This window comes from Pipistrellus kuhlii, unplaced genomic scaffold (genome assembly GCF_014108245.1).
Source record: "Pipistrellus kuhlii isolate mPipKuh1 unplaced genomic scaffold, mPipKuh1.p scaffold_m20_p_3, whole genome shotgun sequence".
Lineage (NCBI taxonomy): Eukaryota > Metazoa > Chordata > Mammalia > Chiroptera > Vespertilionidae > Pipistrellus > Pipistrellus kuhlii.
The window spans coordinates 113972975-113998258 of record NW_023425529.1 but is presented as its reverse complement, the minus strand read 5'-3'; the positions used below and the strand labels follow the sequence as shown (position 1 = coordinate 113998258).

At 39.5% G+C, this 25284-nt stretch overlaps 1 protein-coding gene and 1 pseudogene across 1 annotated transcript; both read right to left on the bottom strand.

The window, feature by feature from the left end:
• Positions 1–14788: 14788 nt before the first annotated feature.
• On the bottom strand, positions 14789–14884 carry LOC118731012 (annotated as a pseudogene).
• Positions 14885–22777: 7893 nt separating this feature from the next.
• On the bottom strand, positions 22778–23898 carry LOC118729628 (complex I assembly factor TIMMDC1, mitochondrial-like). Its single transcript, XM_045587440.1, has 2 exons — positions 23337–23898; positions 22778–23127 (listed from the first exon to the last, which is right to left on the bottom strand). The coding sequence occupies exon 1, from the start codon at positions 23866–23868 to the stop codon at positions 23377–23379; it is 492 nt and encodes a 163-aa protein (XP_045443396.1). The 5' UTR covers positions 23869–23898; the 3' UTR covers positions 22778–23127; positions 23337–23376.
• Positions 23899–25284: the final 1386 nt, after the last annotated feature.

Here is a 25284-nt window from a genome sequence, read left to right as displayed (position 1 = left end):
GGGCAGCCATCTGGTGTCTTGGAGTGATGGTCAATTTGCATATTGCTCTTTTATTAGGATTTTATGTATATTTATTAAGGTTATATATTTTTATTATAAATACAAAAATATAAATAATAGTAAAATAAACTTTTTTTAAAGTTCCAATCTCTCACCTCCTCCCCATGACTACTGTGGATGTTTTTTCCCCCTCAGCATGTTAACACGGTATATGTGAGCAACTAGCATGACACTTGGGTTTATGAAGTCTACTCTCTGGATGAAATATTTAAAGTAGCAGGATCCAAACATCCAAAAGTGATTTTTGGTTTTTAATGCAGTTTTTATAAATTCTGAAAACTATCCTGAGGGGACAATCCTATCTGATGTTTAAGTATTGAGAAACTATAATAATTAAACTATAATAAAGTATTGGGAAACTAAAAATACTAGTTTATATAAGGGCATCATATATAAACTACAGTCTGTTTATGGTTGTTACTGTGTCATTACCACACTGACTTCACTATTGTGTTATAGTATGCTAGAGGCCTAGTGCACAGATTTGTGCACCAGTGGGATGCACCACAGCTTGGCCTGCAGGGATCAGACTGAACTAGCCTGGTGCACAGATTCATCCAGGGCATGTCCAGTCCCAGGCCAGCCAGCTGAGAAGGGACCCCGGGAAGTTGGCAGGCCAGGGAGGGACCACATGAGGATTCCAGGGTCTGTCTGGCCCATCTTGCCCAATCCTGATGGGCCAGCCTCAGCAGAAAGCTAACCTCTGGTGAGAGCATTTTCCCCCTGGTGGTTATTGCGTGTCATAGCAACTGACTGAACAAATGGTCAGACACTTAGTATATTAGATTTTTTATTATATACTAGTAGCCCTGTGTACAAATCCATGGGCCATTATCTTGCCAGTAGCTCACTGCTGCCCTCCAGTAGTTCATCCTGCCCTCCTATAGCTCCCCGTACCCCCTCCCTCTTGCCCTCCTCATAGCTTGCTGCCCTGGCCCCTCTTGTAGCTCTCTGCTACCCGCTTGTAGCCAGTAACTCACTGCCACCCTCCAGTAGCTCTTCACCCGCTGCTCCGCCCTCCTGTAGTTTCCTCCACTCTCCCAGCCCTCCTCCCCCCAAAAAAATAGCTTGCTTCTCTGCCCCCTCCTTTAGCTCTCGGCTACCTGCTTTTAGCCAGTAGCTCACTGCCACCCCCCAGTAGCTCTCTGCCTGCTGCCCCGCCCTCCTATAGCTCCCTCTGCCCTCCAGTCCCCCTCTCATAGCTTGCTGCCCTGCCCCCTCATGTAGCTCTCCAATGCCCACTTGTAGCTTGCTGCCCAACCCTCCTGCTGATCTGTGATACGGTTGTTATGCAGTTAGTCGTTAACACTTCACAGCATAATGACCATTTGCATATTGCATCTTTATTATATAGGACTAGAGGCCTGGTGCACGAAATTCATGCACTGTGGGGGGGCAGTCCCTCAGCCTGGCCTGCACCCTCTGCAGTCCTGGCCCCCTTGGGGAATGTCTGACTAATGGCTTGGGCTAGCTAGCATAAGCCATCAGTCAAACTCTTTAGCACTGTCGCAGAGGTGGGATCAAGAACTGGCCGCTCTCTCCCTTCTCTTCGGCTAGCACTGCCCCTGATCACACACCCCCACCCCAATTGGGGACAGCCAGCCGGACCCTACCTGTGCACAAATTAGTAATCTATAAAATCTATGCAAGAAAAGTCATTTTCAAAAAGTTTGGGAGGAAGTATAACAAATTGAAAAGTGTACTTAGATCCAACCTGGAGCACAAAGGAAATGTGTAAATCTGAATTCATAAAATCCTGAGTTGTTCCAGTTATTAGATGAAAGCCAGGATCTTGGTTAAGCATCAAAACACATAGGTTTAATCCAAAAGAAAATTATCTTCAAATCTAGTGAGTGAACAAGTGACTAAGAATAGACTGTGAGAATCCAAGATGGCTGCGCCCAGGTAAACACCTAGCCGCAGCGCACACAACAATTTCAATAAAATACAACTAAAATATAAAATGGACATTACCCAGAACTACAGGAAAGTCGACTGACTGGAAATTCTACAACGAGAAGCAAGGAGAAAATCAGAAGGAAGCGCGGAGGAGCTGGAAAAGCCTAAGGTACGGAGACACCCGGCGCGTGGAGAGGATGGACGGAGCGGGAGAGGAGGGAGGCGGAGTGCCTGGCTGGCGTTCCCTAGCAGGAAGGAGATAAACGCTCCGACTGCATTGGGCCCCAGTTGTGACTGCTCTGAACCCCAGTTCTAGTCCAGACCCCGGGGACCCAGGCTCACACAGCGGGAGCTGGGCTGTAAGGCAGAACCCCGGCTGTGGTCGGCTGTGCCGAGGAATTGCCCTGTGGGGAAGGAGACAGGGGCTCCAGACTGCTCTGAATGCCACCTCCAATTCCACTTCCAACTGAAGTGAACCCCAATACCGGGCTCATTGGGGGAAAGCCTAGACTGTTTGGCAGCAGGCAAAAATCGAGGGCACCTTTCTCTCAGAGGCGCTTGCACCGAGTACTGAAGGACCCTGGGGATTACTGAGACCGCATAGGGCGGGGCTGACGGAAGCCAAGGCTGTAGGCTCCACCTTGAAACCCCGCCCCATCTGTAGCTGTGAAATGCGACAACAAAATAGATCACAAACGAAAGAAATGGAGGACAAAAAGCGACTGGATATAGAGTTCAAATCTACACTTATAAGGTTTTTCAAGAATTTCCTAGAAAAGATCTATAAGACCTATGAGGATATGAAAAGAGATCAACTAGAATTAATAAGGAATCAACAAGAAATGATAAGGGATCAATAAGAAATGATAAGGGATCAACAAGAAATGATAAGGGATCAACAAGAAATAAAGAATACATTTTCTGAAATAAAAAAATATTATACAGAGTCCTAAAAACAGAATGGAAGATCGCAAGAATCAAGTCAAAGATTTGGAACATAAAGAGCCAGAAGACACTCCTCCACAGAAGCTAGAAGGCAAGAGAATCCAGAAAATTGAAGATAATGTAAGAAACCTCTGGGACAACTTCAAGCGAACCAATATCAGAATTATGGGGGTCCCAGAAGATGAGAGCAAGATATCGAAAACATACTGAAAGAAATAGTGACAGAAAACTTTCCCCACCTGGTGAAAGAATTAGACTTACAAGTCCAGGAAGCGCACAGAGAGGGGGATGGGGGAAGAGACTGAACATAAACTGTGCACCTATGGATGAGGACAATGGGGAGTGGGGAAAGGGCAGTGGGTGGGGTGGGAACCTGGTGGAGGAGAGCAATGGTGGGGGGTGGGGAGGAACATTTGTAATAATATGAACAATAAAAATTTATTTTAAAAAAAAAGTATGTTGGGGGATCACTTCATAAGTTATATAAATGTCTTAACACTGCTTATTTACTTAAGACTAATGTAATATCGAATGTCAACTGTAATTGAAAAATAATAATAAAATAAAAAATTAAAACAAATAAAAGTTATATTTAAAAACTGGGGGGAAAATAAAAAAGAATAGACTGCACATGGTCCTGTCTTGTGTGACTCAACGTGGTTAGAGTGTCAGCCTGCACACCAAAGGGTCAAGGGTTAGATTCACAGTCAAGGGCACGTACCTGGGTTCAATCCCTAGCACCAGTCAGGGGACGCGCGTGCGAGGCAACTGATAGAAGTCTCTTTCACATCAACATATCTCTCTCTCTCTCTCTCTCTCTCTCTCTCTCTCTCTCTCTCTCTCTCTCTCTCTCTCTCTCTCTCTCTCTCTCTCTCTCTCTCTCTCCCCTCCCACTCTCCTTCCCTCTTTCTATCTTTCCTCCCTTCCACTCTCTCAAAATCATTGGAAAAAATATCCTCAGGTGAGTATTAACAAACAAAAAAGGGTAGCCGAAACCGGTTTGGCTCAGTGGATAGAGCGTCGGCCTGCGGACTGAAAGGTCCCAGGTTCGATTCTGGTCAGGGGCATGTACCTTGGTTGCGGGCACATCCCCAGTGGGGGGTGTGCAGGAGGCAGCTGATCGATGATTCTCTTTCATCGATGTTTCTAACTCTCTACCCATCTCTCTTCCTCTCTGTGAAAAATAAATAAAATATATTAAAAAAAAAAAAAAAAAGGTAGACTGAAAATGCATGGGTATTTTGCTTTGAAATGTTGTTTGTCTTTGAGTATCTTGTTAATATACATAAAAGTATTCCTAAGCATGCCTAAAATTTAAAGGCATATTAAAACTTGTTACTCCAAAAAGAATCTGTATAATCTATTCCTGAACTTAGAAAACTCTCATAGGACCTCTCCATTCTCCTGAAATTAAATCCATAGTTCCTCAAATATAGCATTAAAAAATAAATTTAAAACTATTGTACAATACTCTTAGTTTTTCTAATTTGTTTTGATAAAATAATATTTGTTTCATTGCAAAATACAATATTTTTACTTCATTATGGGCTCTTGTGCTTCAAATAGGACATGACCTCAATCCTGAATTATCACATATAGCCTACCAGTATTACCATGTGCTTATTTACATTATGGCTTATAATTCTGTTGCTTAAAGACAGAGGAAGTCTTCAAATTGAAAAGCATTATCAGATGCAATTATTTCATGAAATCTTTGCTGACCTGATTTTCTCACTAGATAGTTGGTGTGGCTAATATCTGAACAATTGTTACCGTGTTTCCCGAAAATAAGACATCCTCCGAAAATAAGACCTTCTGAGTGAAATTTCCTTCTGAGTGAAATATAAGGCATCCCCCAAAAAATAAGACCCCCCTAGGCTAAACGAGGAATTTGGTCCACTGATTCTGAAAGAAATGGAGTCACAAGAAATTCACCAGGAAATTCAGGAATTGGATTGTTATGATGATGTTCCAGAAGATGATGACATGATTGTCATTGAATAAATGAGTAAATTCTTGATACTGTAGGATTCACAGTTTGTCTGGTTTGTGTTGACAACTACTGTACTACCATACCGTATACAGGTAATAAATTTCCTTTATTTTCATTTAACAATAAATGTGTACCGTATTCTTCTTCATGGAAAAGTAAGACATCCCCTAAAAATAAGACCTAGAGCATCATTGGGAGCAAAAATTAATATAAGACACTGTCTTATTTTCAGGGAAACAGGGTAGTAGAGGACATTGACAGCACAGTAGTCACAGCCTTATCCTTCAGGGGATATGTTCTTAGACCCCCAGTGGATGCCTTTTCACTTAAAGGAAGCACTTTGTGGCCATTATTAAGTAAAATGGAGATGACTTGAATTTAAGCACTAGGATTCAATGACAGTCAATCTGTTCACCGAGGAAGCCCTGAAGTGACTCAGATAGGCAGCATATATGCATGGATACACTGGACAAAGGGATGATTCACATCCCGGGTGGACCATGGTCATGCTACTCAGATCAGCACATAATTTAAAACTTATGAATTATTTATTTCTAGAATTTTTCATGTAACATTTTCAGACTGTGGATGACTAAAACTGCAAAAAGCCAAGCCATGGATAAGGAAGGAAATACTGTATTCCTTATGTAAAATAGATAATAAGTAGGCAGGTGTATTGGTGGTATGTCTAGTGGTATCCTAAATCCAAGACTCCATCTTCTTCTTTAACTTAAAAAAAATCTTAGTTTTTTTCTCTTTACAGTATTAATCTGAGCAAGGTGAAACAAATTTAACGAAGTGAGATAATAAATATTCTGCCTGTCTTACCTGGCTCAGTGGTTGAGCATCAACCTATGAACCAGGAAGTCATGGTTTGATTCCCAGTCAGGGCACATGCCTAAGTTGTAGGTTCAGTCCCCAGTGATGGACTTGCAGGAGGCAACTAATCAATGATTCTCTCCCATCATTGATGTTTCTATCTCTCTCTCCCTCTCCCTTCCGCTCTCCAAAATAAATAAAAACATTGAGAAAAAAAAAAATGTTCAGAGCAAATTATAAACCAGCTTCTGAGTTTATAAGGCTGCCAGTCAAGATTTCTAGAAGTAAGGCCTAAAGTATCTTTTGTGGTTTGAAATGTTTCTGATGATGTCTTCAGGTGCTCAGGTGAACTCACTGTGTGGCTTCCAAAGCATCAGTCACTGAGATTGCTTAAACATGAGCTGTTGTGGCAATTTTCTGAATTTGATACCAAGCTGTGCATTTTTAGCTTGCATGGCTTTAGAAAAAGACAGTTTTATTTTTTAAATATGTTTTTATTGATTTTTAGAGAGGGGGGAGGGGGTGGGATAAAGAGATAGAAATATCAATGAAAGAGGAACATCATCATTTGGCTGCCTCCTGCATACCCCTCCTGGGGATGGAGCCTGCAACCAGGTGACCTCTTGCTTCCTGGGTCGTCGTTCAACTGCTGTCCCTCTGACACTGAGGCAACATTGGCCAGGGCCAGGGCTGTGTTCTTAATCTTTAAAGCTCTAATTTGCTCTTTGCATATTGCTCTTATAGTTTTCTGTTTTTATATCTTAGGTCTAGTAGTTTTTCTTCAATCTCTGGGATAATGTAAGCTTCCTGAGGCCAGAGACTTCTTTTGCTTTGTTCATCACATTATATTTAATGACTAGAACAATGAGTACCTATTAATAGTATAGTAGGTAGTAAGTGTTCAATAAATATCTTTGAATGTGTGAGAATTAAAAAAAAAAAAAAAAGTTCCTAAATTCTGAAGGGATCAAACAAGAAGAAAAAAAAAAATGTCAGTTCTGTTTACAAAGGTATAATGTAACAAATTGCTAAGTTACAGTAGTTTAAAATAAACAAGTTTCCTTTTATCTGAAAAACAAAAGATTAAAAATCAATAATATTTTAAACAAAAATTCATAAAAGTAATTATCATTCTCAGTTCACTCGGTGCCACATAATCAATTCTTGTTCACCTTGGTTACTTGCAGCATTTCATGAATATAGTTATGCTTTGGAGTTCTATAAATATTTACCCATTTTATGATGGATCTCAGAAGGAAAGGGGAGGGGGCACAGTAGGGAGAGATTAACCAAAGGACTTATACGTATATATGCATAACCCATGGACACAGGGAAGGCCTAGGGTAGAGAGGTGAGGGAGGCAGAGGGTGCCGGTGGGAGGGAAAAAGGGGACATCTGTAATACTTTCAACAATAAATATTTTTTTAAATATCTACCCTTTGATTTGAAAGCTTATTCTCAGAGGCCTGTATTTTGGAGTAAATTAGAGTAGTCTCTGTCTTTCTGAAGATAAAACATATTTGCAAAACGATTAAAGTAAAATAATGATGGCTTGTAAATAACAAAAACTTAAAATGACATGGTTGTAGATCTGATTATAATACAATGGACCAATATTTGTTTTTCTCTGTAACATAGCATTCTATAAGAAACCTTTTAGATTTACAAATAAATATATCAGGACATTGCAGACTCTTAAAGATTATAATCTCCTGAAAATTCATTTTTAGTTATAAAAATACTAGTATATATATATATACAAATACAACACAATTATTATTTCTTTATTTGACAAAGCTTTCCATGTAATTTTAGTATATTAAATTGGCCTAATAAGTTTAACTTTTTCTTTTATGAAGAGAGAGAGAACAAATCTTTGAGGCATTCCAGGAACCCACTGAAACAACCCAAAGCTATTTCCAGGTTTAAAAACAACCTCCTTTACATCCTGAACCCTGGAAAGTTTGTCAAACATGCTTGACCAAGAAGATTTATCCACTTAAATAAATAAAAGCTGTCAAACATAAATGCAGATTACCTAGTATCATCAAAGCCTAGTTCTTAGGACTGAGAAGATTGTTTTCTTGAGTAATCAAGTATCTCATTAAGAAAAAAAAAATTTCTTTAAAACACAAAATTTTTAAATAAAATATAGAATCCTTGTTTTCTAGGTAGAAAACTTCTCATATCTTTTCTGTAGCAAAACAATATAGAAAAACTTAATCCTTTTGACAGGGTGAAAGAGAACCAAACTCTAATTCTTTATTTGCTTACTTTAGGTACTTAAATTAACTTATTCAATTAAATTTGTTTTACTCTTATTCAGTTTGACTATACATAAAATTTCCTTTCCCGCCGAGACCGGTTTGGCTCAATGGATAGAGCGTCGGCTTGGGGACTGAAGGGTCCTGGGTTCGATTCAGGTCAAGGGCATGTACCTTGGTTGCGGGCATATCCCCAGTAGGGGGTGTGCAAGAGGCAGCTGATCGATGACTCTCTCTCATCGATGTTTCTAACTATCTCTCTCCCTTCCTCTCTGTACAAAATCAATAAAATATATATATTTTTAAAAATTTCCTTTCCCAAAGAACTTCTACAACTATCCTAATTCCTCTTAATTTCTCCTTTCTTATTAAAATAGCCAAACTTATTTTATTTTTAAAAGATATATTTTTATTGATTTCAGAGAGGAAGAGTGTGAAAGAGAGGGATAGAAACTTCAACAATGAGAGAGAATCATAAATCAGCTGCCCTGGGGATTGAGTTTACAACCCTGACCTGGAATCAAACCGTGACCTTCTGGTTCATAGGTCAATGCTCAGCCTTGGAGCCACGCCAGCCGGGCAATAACTAACCTTATTTTAGAACAAACCACTTCCTTTTAGATCCTTCAGAATGCATTTCCTTCATTGAAAACATACATAATTTCTTTTCATATTAATTAGAATAACCCTTAGAATCTTAATTTTTACTGACAACTGAAATATAAGTAATCAGCATTCTTTAGATTGGCAAATTTATTAATTCATTTCATAACCTTTAGAAACATAGGTTCTTTTACTGGCAAAGACAAAACATTTTCATTAACAGATCTAAATTTATTTTTTAGTTTCTCTGAAACAATAGTTCAAAAGTAGGCAAACTTAGACTTATCTAGCAATTAATGTTTCAGTACTTCATGTTATTTAGAAATATCTAGATATTCAATTTTTTATCATTTAACTTAATGTAGTAAAATTCTAAAGTTTCAAGTTAACAAAAAGATTTATACGTTGCTGCTGTAAAAAAAAGAAATAGCTCTTACCATTAGCAACAGCATGGATGGACATGGAGTGAATTATGCTAAGTAAAATAAGCCAGTTGGAGAAAGATAAATGTCACATGATCTCACTCATTTGTGGACTATACTGATTAACATAAACTGATGTACAAAAATAGATCCAGAGCCGGGACCGGTTTGGCTCAGTGGATAGAGCGTCGGCCTGCGGACTGAAAGGTCCCGGGTTCGATTCCGGGCAAGGGCATGTACCTTGGTTGTGGGCACATCCCCAGTGGGGGGTGTGCAAGAGGCAGCTGATTGATGATTCTCTCTCATTGATGTTTCTAACTCTCTATCCCTCTCTCTTCCTCTCTGTGAAAAATCAATAAAATATATTTTAAAAAAAAAATAGATCCAGAAACAGAGAAGCATCAACAGACCATAGGAGGGAAGGTGGAGGTAAAAGATCAATGAAAGGACCTGTATGCATGCATATAAACATAACCAATAGACACAGACACTGGGGCCGTGGGGGCATATCCTGGGGTGGAGCAGTGGCCAGGGAGGAGTCAATGGGGTAAAAGGGAGATATATGTAATATTTTTTAAAATATATTTTATTGATTTTTTACAGAGAGGAAGAGAGAGGAATAGAGTTAGAAACATTGATCAGCTGCCTCTTGCACACCTCCTACTGGAGATGTGCCCACAACCAAGGAACATGCCCTTGACCAGAATCTATCCACTGAGCCAAACCAGTTTTGGCCAAATGTAATATTTTAAACAATAAAAATAAATAAACATTTAATGTGTACACAGAATTTATATACATTGATTGAACTTGTCAATAGCATTCTAAAAAAATCAGTTAAGTATACGTACAATATAATTATTACTAAAGAGTTAAGAAACCTTTTATTCCATTTATATTAATTTAATGTAATTTCTCATAATAGTTAAGTTAGTCTTACATAAGTTTTACTATACCAAGTTATTTTTCTTGCTGACAAATTTTGCAAAAGATATTATAGGACTCTCTTTCACGGCCCGCGTAGAAAGAGTTCCAATTCAGGGTTCAGCTTCTGGAGAAGGGCCGCACACAAATGAAAAGAGACTTGAAGAAATTCAATTTGGCGATTTGGGGGGCCAGGCGGTAGTCCAACTCTAGTGGGAGAACTACTGCTCTGGCCCTGCCATCCCCTTTTATTGAGGCTTTGGGGAAAACATCTTAAGCAACATAAACAGAAATTTACATGTAGCCCTTAGGCAGGAAATAACAAACTTTCACGGACAAGGTAGATTCTGCTTCAGCTAACAATATCTCAACTAAAGGTTAGAGCAATTAAGGTTGTTGACCAGCCTTCCTGGCTTCCTGTCAACATCTCTTTTTCAGTGAAACTGATTTGGTTTCCAGCATCTCCCCCGTTTTCTTTCCTTAAAAAATTTTGCATTTGTAGACTAGAAATAAACAAAAAATGAAACAAGCAATGCTGAGAGTCAAATGAAATCAGTCTGCAGTAAGTTTCTTTCTGGGCCAACAGTTTTTGAATCCCAGATTCAATGTCAAACAGTTTTTTGAGTCCAAATTTTAATGTCCAACAGTTCTGAGTCCATGTCAGCAATGATATCCGGATGGTGGAAAAATGGTGGCAATGCAGGTCCGACCTCTGGTTTGGTCCTGGACAACCTGCAGCGACGCACATCTGCTGACTGCTAGTATGGCAAGGCGTCATCAGCATCTTCCATCTCGGGTCTGTTTTTCCTCTTGTCTTTATGGCTGGAGTATTCCTGTCAATTCTTCTTTGTTGCAGGAATCCACATGGTCTTGGAGTTGTTTTCTGAAAATATACAAACATATCTCGACCAAAATTAATAAAGGAATCTTTTCTATAAATTTTACTTGGGATACTTTTAATTTTTTGCCCAAACAATTTTTCTTTGACTTATTTTGATACTATGTGTGTTTTTCATGGCTGTCTTACTGTTATCATTACAAATGAAAATTGGTTTTCAAAAGAAGAAAAATTTTTCTAAACGTAATTTACTTACAGGACACATTATTTTTTTTTTTTACATGGTATTTTCCACTATCCCCCTTTTTCTATTTAATTATTAGGAGGCTTTTGAAAAAAAAAATTTTTATAATGCTGTTTTGATAACTTTTAAATTTTAATTTTTTGTACTAAAACTATGACTGCTTTAGGGTTTATTGTATGTTAAACAAATTTACCATGAAATGGACTACCAATAGAAATTTTGGTTAATACTTTAGGAACAGCCTGTTGTACAATTAAATTTTCTTGAATATTAACTCATTTCATTTAGCCAATTTGAATTAATTTGAAAACTTGACTATTTTACTGTCAAATTTAATACTTTAACAACAATTTTAGTTTACTCTGTAAATGTTAATGGAAAAGATTATATGCATCCTTGAGAAAGCCCTGAGCACTCGTAGATTTAGGCTGGATTTAGATGTAGGACAGTCGCCATCAGCCATTTCTCTGTTGCTTGGGTCTCAATAAGAGCCGTGCCAAGTCTCGTTTGTAGCTGGGACTCAATCTGAGCTGGACCAAATCTGTTTGTTGCCTGGGTCCCAATCTGAGCTGGGTATGGGAAGCGTGAAGCAGCCATGGGGCAGGAGACATCCCTCAAAAGGGCGAGTGTTCAAGCCTCTGCAGCGTTGGGGGGGGTGAGGATCTGTGCCCCACCTCTGTTGGCCCCCAAGTCCTCTCCTGATGGCCCTCTGCGGCTGTGCCTGTCTTAGGTTGTCCCTCCCTTGAGGAATCTTACCCGTCATTGGCTAACCAGCCATCCTCCGGGGCCAAGCAGGGTGATGTGAGGTTCAGTTCTGTCTCCTTGTAGCCTATGCCCCTATGGCCTCCATGCCCAGTACCTGCCTTGGGATCCCCTCACCTGCTGGCGGGGCCCCGGCATTGATCACATATCTTAGGGAACCCAGGTTTCTTCTCCAGGGAGGTCCCAGCTCACACCATTGTGCGAGACGGATCCATGGTACCAGCCACCACGAGGCTTTAACCTCAGCATGAACCGAAAACTCAAGCAACAGCTGTGGGCAATTGGATTGTGACAAGAGGGTCCCTCTTTGCAAATAAGGCAAGAAAGGCCAATATAGAATGCTCAAGTGCCTTCCCAGTGAGGCTTTCCACACAGTGGAAGGGATTAAATCCTTTCATGTCCTTTTAAATTGCTGCCAAACATTCAAAATTTAGATTTTTAATTTTGTTTGGAATAATTGTACAATTTGCTGTTGTAAAATATCAAAAATTATAAATGACATTGTAGAATAATACCATGCAAGGATATTCTTTGTTCTAAGCCAATGGCAATTCAAATTCAAACTGGCTGTCAATTTCTTTTTGTATAGACAAGGTCTTAGTTACATTCTCTGCACCTCTCCCAGGAGCAAGTAGTGATATTCCTCTATTTTGGTGCAAGCCAGAAACCTCTCTTTAATTTTATACACAAAGGAGCATTGGTTTGATTTTGTGTCATACAAAAAGGGAAGCTGGGTGGCAACATCTGTGTAATTATACTTCCTTGCCCCACCCATTTTCCTCCTGGATGACCAAGGTGTTTAGTATTATTGGTGACTACATTGGCAAGGGATCAGCCCACATAAGGACTTTTACCCATGAACGGTCAGGAACATAAGTCCTAAACACTTCCACATTTGTCCCAGGTAATATTACCGTACAGATGATTACTGCTAACATGGCAAGAAAGACATTCTCAGGTGTCAGGCGTCTATACGTCTTCTTTACCATGAGCCAGGAAAGTTAACTGCTTTCCTTTGCCAGTAACAATACATGCCTATAAACCTTCTAAAATATTTATATTTATTAATTTTTATTTGATAAGGCTTTCCATGCAATTTCAAATTTATTAAATCTGTTTTAAATCATTTAAGAAGAGAATAAATTTCTTGTATTTCTCCGGGCCCTTGGAGCTTTCCAAGAATCATCTCTGTTAAGGCCTTGAAATTTTAACATGGAAAAAACCATCAAACAAATATCTATATCCATATATGATTTAAATATTATAATACCTTTTATTATTATCTTAAGATATCAATTAAATTTAGACTAGTTTTTGCATAGAAAATATTTGGTTGAGATCACAGAATTAATCCTTTTTTTTTAATTAGACCAATAATAAGCAACTTATTTTTAATTCCTAATTATTAGAGAAAACACACTTTTTATTTTCTCAAAAACAAGTTATACTTTAGATATTTTAATTACCACAACTATATAATTTCTCCCAATTTAATTTGCACTTTAAACTTTTAAAGCTGCCAAATCAAATATATATTGCATGACCTAGATTAATGACACTTTACATTTCTAAGAAAAATACAAGACATAATCAATTAAGAGCTTCCATTCTGTCCTCTAGATTTTTTATGAGGCAAATTTAAACTTTATTTTTTTATTTTTATAATTAAGCAAACTTCCACAGAAATTTTGCCACAGGAATTTGGAGGAAGTTTGTAGCCATTCAAATGCAAGTTACCACATTCCTTAGCTTATTGAGAGAGTGGTCTTCCTTATAGGATTGCCTTGTGTCTCTTTCCTTCCCCCACATCAAGCTTACTTTGGGAGAAGTTTCAACAGATCTGGCCACACATTTTTTCATGCTTAAAAGATAAAGACAGGTCTTAAATTTTTTCTTTCTTTTTTGCTTTCTGAAGTAATAACTAGCACCCAATTTGGCCAAGATCAGCATTTCCCTGGGAATTCTTTTATAATTTTTAAAGAAAACTTTAAGTAATCTCATTGCAGGAGAGCAAATAGCTTTGCCCTCTCCTGCCACCTTTGAATTTCTCCGCACCAGAGGCGGTTTCAGCAGTGGAGTCTCATTTCTTATTACAGATTTTAAATTCCAAATACAAACTAAGATTTTAATTTGAACAAGAAACCACATTCTTTAAGTTTACAAAACAAAAATCTATAATAAAGTTTACTTTATATTTATAACCTAATTCTTCCCCATTAGCCTGGCTGAAAAAAGACGTTCCCACCCTACTTACAGTTCGCGACTCTGCAGCTGGCCATGGGCTTTGAGTGCGGTGAATTCCCCTCACCTTTTTTCTGGTGAATCTTCCACACCTTTTTTCTGGTGAATCTTCCACACCTTTTCTCGGTGTATTTTTCCTCCTTCGCTCTAGGAGAAAAATACCTTCTCCTCCAGAAGCCCCGCGTTGAAGGCACCAGATATAGGACTCTCTTTCACGGCCCGCGTAGAAAGAGTTCCAATTCAGGGTTCAGCTTCTGGAGAAGGGCCGCACACAAATGAAAAGAGACTTGAAGAAATTCAATTTGGCAATTTGGGGGGCCAGGCGGTAGTCCAACTCTAGTGGGAGAACTACTGCTCTGGCCCTGCCATCCCCTTTTATTGAGGCTTTGGGGAAAACATCTTAAGCATCATAAACAGAAATTTACATGTAGCCCTTAGGCAGGAAATAACAAACTTTCACGGACAAGGTAGATTCTGCTTCAGCTAACAATATTTCAACTAAAGGTTAGAGCAATTAAGGTTGTTGACCAGCCTTCCTGGCTTCCTGTCAACATCTCTTTTTCAGTGAAACTGATTTGGTTTCCAGCAAGATATAACATGAGCTTACTTAATTGACTAATAAACTCAGAAAAAATCAAAGTATTATTTAATGCTTATGAGTCTAAAGATATGACTATTTAACCAAACCAAACTCAGAACCAGCTTTAATATAAAATATTTTCCCAAATCATGTGATTCTGAAAAGCATTTGGATTAGCCTGTTCTATTATGTTTTTTAATATGGAATGCTTCATGAGTTTGCATGTCATCCTTGTATCAATTTTCTCTGTATCAATCCAATTTTAGTATATGTGCTGCCAAAGTGAGCACAGACTGTTCTATTCTTTTAAATGTTTTATCACTCAAATGAGTAATTTTTTTTTATTGATTTCAGAGAGAGGAAGGAAAAGGGGGAGAGAGATAGAAATATCATTAATAGAGAAACACCATAGAAGGACTGTCTCCTGAATGCCTCCTACTAGGGATGAAGCCCATAACCCAAGTATGTGTCCTGATGGGAATTGAACCTCCTGATTCCTGGGTCATTGCTCAACCACTGAGCGAAACACCGCCAGGTAGCCTGTTCTATTTTTGAGCATTTGCACTAATAAAAGAGAAATATGCAAATTGACCATATCCCCATGATGCCCTTTGCAGGGAGTGACTATGCAAATTAACCCAACAAAATGGCAGGTTAATTTGCATACACAGGCATGAAGTGAAGACCGAAGGCTCTACTGCGGCCAGAGCCAAGCCTGAAGGCTGAAGGCTTGGCTCTGCTGCGGCCTGGGTCCCAGGTGCCAGAGGAAAACCAGTGCCAGCAGCCAGGGGAAGGAAGGCCTATTGCACAAATCTTTGCGCTATCAGCCTCTAGTTCTTATATAAGACCTTATTTTTTTAAACCAATTTAATATTATAACTTAGAATTCAATGGCGGAAATATGCTACACCTAGACCATACACACTAGTACATAGACATATATAAACATACAGAGAAGCATAAATAGAGATCTTATAGTTGTCATTTTAAATCTCTAGCCTTTGTGTTCCAGGCACAACTCAGAGGAAAATTGGATCCAGATTATGTTTCTGGTAAATGAACAAATATAAGATTCTGCTTGAACGACCAAAGCTTTGCATGCTGTAAAACAAATAACATCGACAAACAACATATCTCACTCACGCACATTCATACATTTCCCTTCAAATTTAATTTGCCAGCTCTAGACTAAATTCAAAACCAGTTTCAAGTTAAAAACAAAACTCCACACCTGAGTTGAGACACAGACTCAACAAATAACTGATATAATTCCAATAATCAATCCTAGTTTCTAATTGCAACCTTTCAGGATCCTTTTCCTACGGCATTCAATGGTTGACCCTCAAACCAAGTCAAATGAGTTCCTCAAGGACCCAACCAAAAGTAACAGGGGATTGTCCCTGGGGTCTTTACCTGCAAAGCTACTGACCAGTAGATGTCTTCTAAACCAAGTACCCACTTTCTCTCACTGCGAAATGAAAGCGTTGTGAGTCAGTCATGCCAAGTCAATGGTGAGCACTGTAGACCTGTCCCTGGAACAATCAGTCCAGGCAGCTGCTCACACAGAACCTGAGTGACCACTAGCAGCCAGGGGTTGCTGAACTGCAGGCAGAAAACCCACTCAGGGCTGAGTCCCAATAGAATCACCATTTGTATAACAGGAACAGCAAGAGTTTGTTCACCAGACATTAGCAGAGCCAAACACTAGACACCAAGATTATAGTAGAGAAATATTGGCTAATTTATTACAAACTAGAGGTCCAATGCATAGGTTCATGCACCAGCAGGGTCCAGCAGCCTGGTCTGTAGGGATCGGGCCAAAACCAGCTCTCAGACATCCCCCAAAGGGTCCTGGATTGTGAGAGGGCACAGGTGAGGCCAAGGGACCCCGCTGGTGCATGATTGAGGATGAGGAGGGCTCCAGGGCATCTCCAGCCTGTCCCACCCAGTTCCCATAGGCCAGACCCCAGCAGCAAGCTAACCTATCTGTCAGAGCATCTGCCCCCTGGTGGTCAGTGTGCATCATAGCAACTGGTAAACGGTTGGACACTTAACATATTAGGCTTTTAGATAGATAGATAGATAGATAGATAGATAGATAGATAGATAGATGATAGATGCTAGCACACAGGAGAATGAGAAGCTAATGCTTAAAAGCCTGAACTCCCCAATGACCTGTGATTTACAGATCATACAGGGGAAGAAATCACAACACACTGTGGCTTAGGGGTTAGAGGTTCTGTTGGGAACTCATTGATTGGAGGTAACGTAAAGGTAATAAGTTATTTCTTCAGGTCTTGAAACAGCTCCAGAATCTCTTGGAAAAGTAACCAGGGGTTCATTTCATCTTAAAGGCTCAGGAACTGAAGCATTACTTAGGTCAAGGTGTTACCTTTAGCCCTGGCTGCTGTTAATCAGTGGTTGGAGCGTTGGCCCGCACACCAAAGGATCTCAGGTTCAATTCCCAGTCAAGGGCATGTACCTGTTTGGAGGTTTGATCCCGGCCCTGGTTGGGATGTGTGTAGGAGGCAACCAATCGATGTGTGTCTCTCTCACATCGATGTTTTTCTCTCTTTCTTTCTCCCTCACTTCCACTCTCTCTAAGTATCAATGGAAAAATATACTTCAGGTGAGGATTAACAAAACAAAAACAAAAAGGAAGAAAGAAAATATGTTATCTTTAGCCTGCCAGCAATCAGGACCCTGTGACATGAGTCAGGTACGGGGGCTACTGTCTTCTGCTGCCTCGAGAGTTGCTGATTATTTGGGGGGAAAGGCTAGGTCTCTGGGAGTGGCAGTGGTGAGGAGGAGAGGTGATTTCTAGAGCTAGGACTTAAAACAAAATGTAATCAACATCATAAAGGCCCTCAATTTTACAAACACAATCACATTTAGATATACTGGGGATTAAGCCTTCAACACATAATTTAGTCCACCATTTCGATCCCAAAACTTCACATCCATCTCACATGCAAAATAGATTCACTGCAGTCCCAATAGCTCAAATGCCTGAACCCATTCCAGCATCAGCTCTAAGTCCCAAAGTTCAATTAAATATAATCTAAATCAAGTGTGGAAGAGACTGGAGCTATGATTCATTCTGAGGCAAAAATTGCTCTCTAGCTATGAACCTGTGAAAACAAATTATCTGCTTCCAAAATACAATGATGGGGCAGGCATAAAATGAACATTCCCATCCCAAAAGGGAAAATTTGGATTTTTTTTTTAAAAGGGCTCATGGATACCAAGCAAGTGCAAAACTTACCAGGGAAAATTCTATTATTTTATTTTATTTTATTTTATTTTGAGAGAGAGAGAGAGAGAGAGAAAGAGAGAGAGAGAGAGAGAGAGAGAGAGAGAGAGAGAGAGAGAGAGAGAGAGAAACATTCATTTGTTATGCCACTCATTTATGCATTCATTGGTTGTTTCTTTTATGTGCCCTGACCAGGGAATGAACTGGTCTGCAACCTTGACATATTAGGACAATACCCTAACTGAGCTATCAGGCAGGGCCCAATTTGATTTTAAGTCTGAAGAATAATATCTTTGACATGATACTCTGTTCTCAGGCCCTGTGGGGTACCAGCCCTACTCCCTCGCCTTGGAAGGAAGCTCTGAGCAGCCTGAGGCCCAGAGCCGCCTGCTAAACTGAAGAAGGAACCACTTAACAATAAAAAGACAACCCAATTGAAAAATGGGCAGTGGATCTTAGAAGATATTACTCTATAGGAGATATAAAAGTGGCCAAGAAGCATATGAAAAAAAAATGTTTAACTTCATTACCCTTTTGATAATAGAGAAATGCATACCAAAACAACAATGAGAATGCACTTCATATAATAGGATGGCTTTAATTATAAAAAAAGATATAACAATTTTTTTTACTGTGGAGAAACTGTAACTTTCCTACATTGCTGATACCATTGCAAAATGGCACAGCAGTTCTGAATAACAATGTGGAAGTTCTCAAAAGTTAAACATGCATATACCCAAAAGAACTGAAACACAAAAACTTATAAATAAATGTTCATAGCAGTATGATTCATTATACCCAAACTGTCTAAAAAGTCCTAAGGTCCATAAAATGAGAATGGATAAATAAAATATGGTACACTTATGCAGTGGAATATTATCCTATATAATAAAAGGCTAATATGAAAATTGTCCCCTTGGGAGTTCAACTGACAAGGAGTTTGACATCCAGGGGGTGGCGTGGAATGAAGGAAGGCCCTGGCTGGCAGCTGGGAACTGGGAGAAGGAAGGCCCTAATTGGGCCTGATCACTGGCCAGGCCTAGGGACCCTACCCATGCACAAATTTTGTGCACCAGACCATAAGAAGGAATGAAGTAATGATATATACCACAGCATGAATAGACCTTGAAAACATAATGCTAAGGAATGAAGCCATATGGTGATAGCAGAAGATTTGACTTTGGGTGATGGGCACTGGTACTATATACAGATATTGTAACATAGAAACCCACACCTGAAACCTGTATGATCATGTTGACCAATGTCCCCCCAATAAATTTAATATTAATAAATAAATAATAAGTGGATAAATGAGACACAAAAGACCACATGTGAGACAGAGGGAAGACTAGTGGTTGTCCAGTTTTGGGAGAAGGGAGTGAAGGTGAGAAGAAATGGGAAATAACTGCTAATAGATATAGTGTTCTTTAAAAATAAATTAATTAATTAAAAAAATATATATATATAACTTCAGAGAAAGGAGGGGAGAAGGAAGAAGAGATAAAAATATCAATTATGAGAATCATTGATTGGCAGCCTCTTGCACATCCCCCACTGAGGACTGAGCCCACAATCAGGCATGTGCCCTGACCGGGAATTGAACTATGATCTCATGGTCATGGGTGTACACTTTATCACTGAAACACACCAGCTGGGCCAGTGTTTCTTTTTAAAGTAATGAAAAATTATTCTTTTGCTTTTATATCTTTTAAAATTGAATTTATTGGGGTGACATTGGTCAATAAGATCATATAGGTTTCAGGGGTATTTTATAATACATCATCTGTTTATTGTATTATGTATTCATCACCCCGTCAGAAAAATTTTTTAATTGATTGTGGTGATGGTTGCACAATTCTGTGAATATAAAAAAACCCATTAAATTATATACTTTAAGTAGGGGAATTATATGGTATGTGAATTATATGTCAATAAATCTATTAAGTCCCAGCTGAGTGCTCAGTGAAGTGTTTACCTATAAACCAGGAGGTCATGGTTGGATTCCCGATCAGGGTATATGCACAGGTTGCAGACTCGATCCCCAGTGGAGGACGTGCAAGAGGCAACCAATCAATGATTCTCTCTCATCATTGATGTTTCTGTTTCTCCCTCTCCGTTTCTGAAATAAAAAAATATATATTAATTACATCTATATAAATAAAAATGTAAATGTTAGTTTGTTCAAAAATCTTAAATCTCTGAAATTTCTTCACCGATTGCTTTGAAATTTTGACACAACATTGCATTCGAATACGCACGTGTTTTTATATACCTTTACCTTACTATTATATAGATGTCACACCTGTGACAGGTAAAAACATGCTTTTTTGAAAAACAGCACCATCAGCAACACATGCCATACTAAACATTTCACGATTCCATTTCAATGTTTCCGATTTATGATTTCCAAATTTCCAATTTTACAATTCCATTTCAATGTTGATAATGATTGAAGATTAGTGCTTAAAAGTTGTGAACAAAGTTCTCAATCATTTGGGAATGCCATCACCAAATCGATCTGCTGCTGCTTCGCTTGATGTGAAATTGCGTCGTGAACAAAATTACAACACGGATGATCTTTTGTTGTATGGGCAATCAAATATTTCTAAGCTAACGCTTGAGCAAAAAGGCATTTACAATCAAATAATGCAAACTGTCAATAACGGGGTTGGCCGAAACCGGTTTGGCTCAGTGGTAGAGCGTTGGTCTGCGGACTGAAAGGTCCCAGGTTCGATTCCGGTCAAGGGCATGTACATTGGTTGCAGGTACATTCCCGGTAAGGGGTGTGCAAGAGGCAGCTGGTCGATGTTTCTCTCTCATCGACGTTTCTAGCTCTCTATCTCTCTCCCTTCCTCTCTGTAAAAAAATCAATAAAATATATATTTTTTTAAAATAACGGGGTTGGAGAAATCTTCTTAGATGCGCCAGGAGGAACTGGTAAAACGTTCCTAATTAGATTGATTCTGGCATCAATTTGATCCCACAGTGACAGAGCCTTAGCTCTTGCATCGTCCGGAATAGCTTCGGCATTGCTACCAGGTGGAAGAACTGCTCATTCCGCTTTGGAATTGCCATTGAATGTGCAATTCATTGACCCTCCCACGTGCAACATTTCCAAAGCATCCGGCATGGCAAAAGTATTGCGGAAATGCAAAATTATTGTTTGGGATGAATGCACAATGGCACACACAAAAAAAAATCGCTCGGGCCGAGACCGGTTTGGCTCAGTGGATAGAGCATCGGTCTGCGGACTGAAAGGTCCCAGGTTGGATTCCAGTCAAGAGCATGTAACTTGATTGCGGGCACATCCCCAGTAGGGGGCGAGCAAGAGGCAGCTGATAGATGCCTCTCATCGATGTTTCTAACTCTGTATCTCTCTCCCTTCCTCTCTGTAAAAATAATCAATAAAATATATTTTTTTAAAAATTGCTCGAGGCTCTTGATCGATCATTGTAAGATTCCCATGGAAACATCAGACCATTTGGGAACGCATTAATATTGCTTGCAGGAGATTTCAGGCACACGTTTCCTGTAATTCCTCAATCAACACCAGCGGACGAAATAAATGCTTACCTGAGATACTCTACTTTGTGGTGACACGTCAAGACGTTAAAATTAACTACAAATATCCGTGTCCAGCTGCAAAACGATCAATCAGCTGGGATATTCTCACATCAGTTGCTGGAAATTGGGAATGGAAAGGTGCTGGTTGATCTGTCCTCAGGACAAATTTCATTGCCTCATAACTTCTGCAATTTAGTGAAGTCAAAAGAAGAATTGGTTGAAAAAGTATGTCCCAATATTCAAACCAATTATAAGAATCATGATCGGCTGAGTGAACGAGCTATTCTTGCAGCCAAGAACAAAGATGTCTATGAACTTCACAATATTATTCAGTCTAACATTCAAAGCGAGGCAGTCACTTACAAGTCTGTCGGCACTGTTGTGGAAGCAGATGAAGCGGTTAATTATCCAACAGAATTTTTTAATTCACTGGATCGGCCAGGGATGCCACCGCACCCACAGCAGTTGAAATCCGGTGTGCCAATTATCATCCTGTGAACTATCAACCAGCCAACCCTTTGCAACAGCACGAGGCTTGCAGTACAAAAGTTAATGAGCAACGTCGAGAAGCAACAGTCTTAACAGGACCTTTCAAAGGTGAAGATGTCCTCATTCCTCGCATTCCTATGATTCCAACGGATATGCCATTTCAATTTCAGAGATTACAATTCCCAATTCGATTGGCGTTTGCAATCACCATCAACAAAGCTCAGGGCCAATGTTTAGAATTGTGCGGTTTAGATCTAGACACGGATTGCTTCTCACTTGACAATTATATGTTGTGTGTTCTAGAGTCAGCAAACCAGACAATCTCTATATCTGCACAGACAATGGAACAACAAAAAATATTGTATACCCACAAGCATTGTGAAATTAAACATTAGAAAAGTGCGCTTTCTCTTTTCTTTCTTTTCCATTTACCCAGACTTAGCCACAGCAACGCGCGGCCGGGTACAGCTAGTAAATAAATAAATCTATTACATACAAAAACAATTATCCTAAAACACAGTTATGAAAATATTTTAAGTATAAGATAGTATTATATATGCTTCTTCATTTTTTTCAACTTTAATCTTTTTAATTTATTGTTGTAAAATTAAGAAAAAAAGATCTATTGATCCATCAACATACATATATTGACCAATATAAATATATGTATGTATTTAAATCTAAGGATAAATAAAGTGAAAGTACAACAGCCCAGTTTTTGGTTTTAAAAAAAGGTAAGAGCAAGTCACTGCCATTATAGGTGCTAGTTCACTGGTCATCAGCTACCCAAGGAGTAGCCAGCCTACTGGCATTCAGGTCCAGAACACTTTCAGTCCCTGTCTTGTTTATCTGTTGATGAAGGGTTTCTAGGAAGATTTAGCGGTGCTTCAGTTTTCTCAGTATCATCCTTGGGTTGGTTTTTCTGAAGGCTACTTTCAATTTCTTCAGGGAGGCGCTCAGTAATTTGTAGTCTGGCTTTCCACTCTTCCAGTTTCAACTCTTGGAGTATCTTTTTATCCTTCTGTTTTCTCTCCTGAATCATCTCACCATTGTACTCCTGGAGTGCCATCAACAAGCTTCCGATAGGAGTACTTAGCAAGGCTCCAATTATGCCACCAGCTACGAAGCCAGTCAGGCCTAAATTTATTCTAAAAAGGCTTCCTGAGACAGCTCATGCGATGATAAAATGGCTTAGGGCATTTTTATCTCGGTATACATTTAGACCACATGTGTCAAACACAAGGCCCTCGGGCCAAATCCGTCCCGCCAGGCCTTGCAATGTGGCCCGCACCGCGCTGTCATCACTGCACTCCGCTGCGTCTCCATCACAATGACAGTTTATGACTGTTCAGTAAACCATTCGGCCCGGGGTTTAGGCTGGATTTTAGATTTTGGCCCCTTCTCTGATTGAGTTTGACACCCCTAATTTAGACCAATGTTCACTGTGTTGAATATTGTCACAAACACTACAGTTCTTCAGCTCCAGCGCCAGCCGTATCGGATGAAGCCTCGAGTGGTAGCACGATGTGCAGATTGCACAGCATCAAACCGGTTACAATAAACTTCTGCTTGGCTCTGCTCAATGTAGCGCTGTTTAGCATGTATAAAAGCTGGTATTCCCCCATATGCCCAGCCAATGATGCATCCTGTAATGGCTGCCTTATAAATATCCTCAAGTTCCTTTGATCTTCTCTGCCATTCATCTTTGGCAAACAGCTCCCGCAGGCGGTCCCATCCAGACTCCAGGCGCTGGGCTTCTGGGACACAGGAAGGAGGTAGCTTCTGGTCCTCCGCAAGGACCTCCAAATCGGCGGCTACAGAACCGGTGGCCACAGCGCCCGCAGCAAAGACGCTGGGGAAAGGACCCAGCGCCCGGAGGATGCTCCTCGGCGTCCGCGGCCGCTCCTCCATGGCCATCCCCGAACCTGGCCTGGGTGCCAACTCATCCACGTCACAGGTCCAGACCATTGGCACCCGGCCTCACTTTGGAGGTCCTTGGACACAACTGCTTCTTCATATTTAAATAAAAAGATCTAGCAGTGGGTATTATTAATAATTATCATATTTCTTTTTTAAAAAAATATATCTTTATTCATAGTGAACACGTTCAGAGAAAAAGGGAGAGGGACAGAGAGACAGAAACATCAATGATGAGAGAGGATCATTGATTGGCTGCCTCTTGCTCGTCCCCCAATGGGGATCAAGCCGCAACCCAGGCATGTGCCCTTGACCAGAATCGAATCTGGGACCCTTCAGTCCGCAGGCTGATGCTCCATCCACTGAGCCAAACCAGCTAGGGCAATAATTATATTTTTAAAAACTAATAAATATAAATGAGTTTTAGATATTTACAATATAATATGATATGAAAATATAATACTTTGGTAATAGTCCCTCAGCCTGGCCTGCACCCTCTTAGGATTTTCTTTGGTAATAAAGTCATTGGTTACATCCATAAAAAAGAAATACTAAGATTTCGTTACAGATTAGTGAAAATAAAGATATAATTTTTTCTCCAACAAAATTCATGAATTATCTGAATTCAACCCATAAATACTTTGGGGTCTGAATCAGAGAACAAACCACCTGAAAGGCTATCATAGAAGTCTATACCAGCAAACACATGGACTATATTAATGATGTCTGACACACTTTACACCATAAAGGGATGGAGGAAAGTGGGTAGATTATAATTGTATTTGGGAAACTCAATAGGATTCAGTACTTGAATTTGATGTGGACAGTGACAGAAATATGGTGTCTGAGCTGTTGCTTGGGTAACCAAGTGGAGGGTAAGTAATCCATGGAAATAGGAAACAAAATGTGGAACAAGAAGCAGCTTGAGTGAAGTAAGATTGGGTAAAGATAAAGTGTTCAATTTGGAATGTGTTCTATAGAATCCCCTTCTTCATCTACAATACTGTCCTGATTAATATAGTCTTGTAATACTTTTTAAATTTTTATTTTAAAGAGAAAGAAAAGGAGAAAAACATTTTGTTGATCCACTTATTTATGTATACATTGGTTTATTCTTGTATGTGTCCTGACCAGGATCAAACTTGCTATCTTGGCATATTAAGACAATACTCTAATGAACTGAGATACCTAGCAAAGGTTAAATACATTTTGTAATCAGGAAATGTGATATCTTGTCTCCCATGAATATTGGACAACACAAATATGTGCTGATTAGGTTTCACCATATCTATCTACTCTGTTTGAAAAATATATTTTTCTTCCTCCCCCAGATTTATTGAGGTAAAATTGACCCCAAAACTGGTTTATTTAAAGTGTACAGTGTGCCCAGCGGGTGTTAGTGGTTGAGTGTTGACCCATGCATGAATCAGGAGGTCACGGTTTGATTCCCAATCAGGGCACATGACT

Bases quoted from the DNA above. Each gene is read 5' to 3' on its own strand.
- LOC118729628 (XM_045587440.1), bottom strand. From the start codon at position 23,868: ATGGTCTGGACCTGTGACGTGGATGAGTTGGCACCCAGGCCAGGTTCG.